Source organism: Colobus angolensis, unplaced genomic scaffold (assembly GCF_000951035.1).
Source record: "Colobus angolensis palliatus isolate OR3802 unplaced genomic scaffold, Cang.pa_1.0 Scaffold74, whole genome shotgun sequence".
Lineage (NCBI taxonomy): Eukaryota > Metazoa > Chordata > Mammalia > Primates > Cercopithecidae > Colobus > Colobus angolensis.
Window position 1 is genome coordinate 10,494,265 of NW_012121154.1, and position 3,193 is coordinate 10,497,457.

Below are 3,193 nucleotides of genomic sequence, written 5' to 3' on the forward strand. Positions count from 1 at the left end.
GGAGCCGTGAGGCCCGGAAATTGCCACGGCTTCTGTTGCTTAAGCTCCGTATCATCAGAGACAAGATGGCGTATTTCCGGGTTCTTCCTTAACAACATTTCCCGCGCGCGACAAAACTTTTCCCGTGCGCGCCAACCTTTTTCGCGCCCAGGAAGATATGCAGCCTACAGCGCAGGCGCAATTCCGTGCCTGGGAAAAATACCAATTAATGGTGCATGCGCGATTGTAATTTGAGAAAACTCAGCCCCCCGTTACCGCCCTGGCCCAACCTCTTCCCCTGCCAGCCTATATAAGGCGTTGCACTGCCACCATTAAACGAGACTTGATCAGGCTATTTGTCTTGTCTACATTTCTCGTGTTTTCTTGTCTCCTTCATTCCCACTCCCCCTTTCAGGGTCCGTTCGAATGTCCTGCAGGTTGGGACAATTTGGGAGTGATCAAATGTGGCACAATTATAATCAGCATTTTTAGCACAAACAATATCTTTATTCAGAAGGCAATGAGAAATTGCCTGTTCACAGGCAATTGGATGTTCACAAACGTAAACTTTTAGCTGACAATATTAGCAATACTGTGTGATATCAATGTTATTGTTTATCAATCAGCCCTGGCCACTCCAAAAACCTCTGCCCTTATCAGTTTTGCATACCATCACCCAGGTACACTAAGGTCATCCTTGTAATCCTCTTTTTTTTTTTTTTTTGAGACAGAGTCTCGCTCTGTTGCCAAGCTGGAATGCAGTGGTGTGATCTTGGCTCACTGCAACCTCCGCCTCCTGGGTTCAAGCAATTCTCCTGCCTCAGACTCCCAAGTAGCTAGGACTACAGGCGCACACCACCACGCCCAGCTAATTTTTAGAGACGAGGTTGGCCAGGATGGTCTCAATCTCTTGAGCTCGTGATCCGCCTACCTTGGCCTCCCAAAATGCTTGGATTACAGGCGTGAGCCACAGCGCCCAGCCAATCGTCTCTTTTCTTTTTTTTTTTTTGAATGATACAGAGTCTTGCTCTGTTGCCCAGGCTGGAATGCAGTGGCACAGTCTCCGCTCACTGCAACCTCCACCTCCCAGGCTCAAGCGATTCTCCTGCCTCAGCCTCCTGAGTAGCTGGGATTACAGGCAACTGCCACTATGCATGGCTAATTTTTGTATTTTTAGTAGAGACAGGGTTTCACCATGTTGGGCTGGTCTCAAACTCCTGACCTCAGGTGATCCACCTGCCTTGGCCTTCCAAAGTGCAAGGATTACAGGCATGAGTCACTGTACCCAGCATAATCCTCTCTTTTTAATGGAAATAACCCTTCCAAAAATTAGGAGTCAAGAAAAAGCTATTGCACACCTCACACTCTAAACATCTTTCCCATAGTCATGGACTCAACATATAGTCTATGTTCATGAAAAGGAAGTAGGCACACAGTAATAAAACCAGAATGGAGTACAAACTATCCAATAAAATGGAGCTTTGTTTCAATCCAAAAATGATATTCATTTGTATCTACCTTTTAAAATACTAATGATGTATCTCTTAAAATAGCATTATTATCTTTTTTATCTCTTCCCCCAGGCTTGTGCCTGGACAAAAGTAAACCAAATTCACTTGCTGCTGGTGACCACAGAGCAGGGAAGAAGGTGTCCCCACAACAGGTGGCTTCACAGCAGTCGATTCTCCTTTTAAGAATTAGTGTGAAGACATAGTTCAGTTAGTATCTACTTACAGCATTCCACAGTGAGTTCAGCTGTGTCATCAACATCCAGGCATGATTAACTTGACCACATATTATCACATCTTTTAAACTGAGGTAGAAGAAAATCTAAACACAAAGAAAAATACACAACTTTGAAAAATATGTGAACTTTGATGTAACTTGTCCACTTACCTCTGTGTGTGTGTACACGCACATGGGTGCACACACGCATCAGTAATAATAATGTAATCCATACTTTGCAAATAGCAAGAGTTTAAGTGCTAGAATTTTATCTCAAGACAGGAGTTTTATCTAAAGTACTGGACCCTATCTGCTGACTCTTTTTATATAATATAATCCTTGTAATTGATAGTTACAGAAGGATGGTGAGAAAGATAAGCATATTTGTTTTATTTTTTGAACGAAGATAGAATTCTGCTAGAAAACTAATGATTTCCATAAATAGTCGTTGGTACATAGAAGGCAATCAATACTGTCTGCTGAACTGAATTGCATTCCTTCTAAAGATGTAGGATTCCTCAGAGAAGAAAAAAAAGGATTCCTGGGAAAGAGCAATAAACACATTTTGGCTTCTACTTCTGGAAATGTGGTAGACCAAAAAACCAGGAAATCCTTCTGGTACAAAACATCAATAAACGCTAAAAGAAACTTTTCTTAAAAGCATAATTCAGTTGTCAAGAAAGTAAAACAAATATGCAAGGACTCAATCCTTGTAAACCCAGACTGATAATAAGGTGCTTCATGCTATAGTTACTTGGGAGGGAGGAACAATAAAGATGGTTGCTACTTTTCATAATAAAATGGGTTCAGATTTTACTGGCCATGCAGAGACACAAGAAAGTCATCAGGCCTGTACAAAACTGGTACAGCCATGCTCTGGATAATGATGTTTCAGTCAATGATGGGCTGCATGTATGACAGTGGTCCCATACGATTATAATGGAGCTGAAAAATTTCTATTGTCTAGTGACATCATAGCCATTGTAATATCATAGCACAATTACTTAATTTTTAAATAAATCTAGTGTAACCTAAGTGTACACTGTTTATAAAGTGTAGTACTCTATCTGTAGTTGTGTACAGTAATATCCTAGGCCTTCAAATTCACTCAACACTCACTCACTGACTCACTTAGAGCAACTTCTAGTCCTCCATTGATAAGTGCCGTATATAGGTGTACCAGTTTTAATGTTTTTTACCATATTTTTACCATACATTTTATATGTTTAAATACATACTTACCATTGTGCTACAATTGCCTACAATATTTAGTACAGTAACATGCTGTACAGGCCTGTAGTCTAGGAGCAATAGGCTATACCATACAGCCCAGGTGTATACTGGATTATACCATCTAGGTTTGTGTAGTACACTCTATGATGTTCCCACAATGACAAAATCACCTAACAACACACTTCTCAAAAGGTATCCCCATCATTAAGCAATGTGTGACTGTAACTGCAACTGAGTCAGAAAAAAAAAAAAAAAA

General features: G+C 40.7%; 1 protein-coding gene across 5 annotated transcripts in view; it reads right to left on the reverse strand.

The window, feature by feature from the left end:
* The window catches only part of FBXL13 (F-box and leucine-rich repeat protein 13), a 317,665-nt gene that overhangs the window by 215,365 nt on the left and 99,107 nt on the right, over positions 1–3,193 (reverse strand). For all 5 annotated transcript variants that reach the window (XR_001000225.1, XM_011927739.1, XM_011927738.1 and 2 more), the window contains one exon: positions 1,714–1,809. Coding sequence is in view for 4 of the 5 variants with exons in the window: in XM_011927739.1 (XP_011783129.1) it covers positions 1,714–1,809 (96 nt within the window). In the remaining variant the exon portion in view is untranslated. The remainder of the gene's footprint in view (positions 1–1,713; positions 1,810–3,193) is intronic.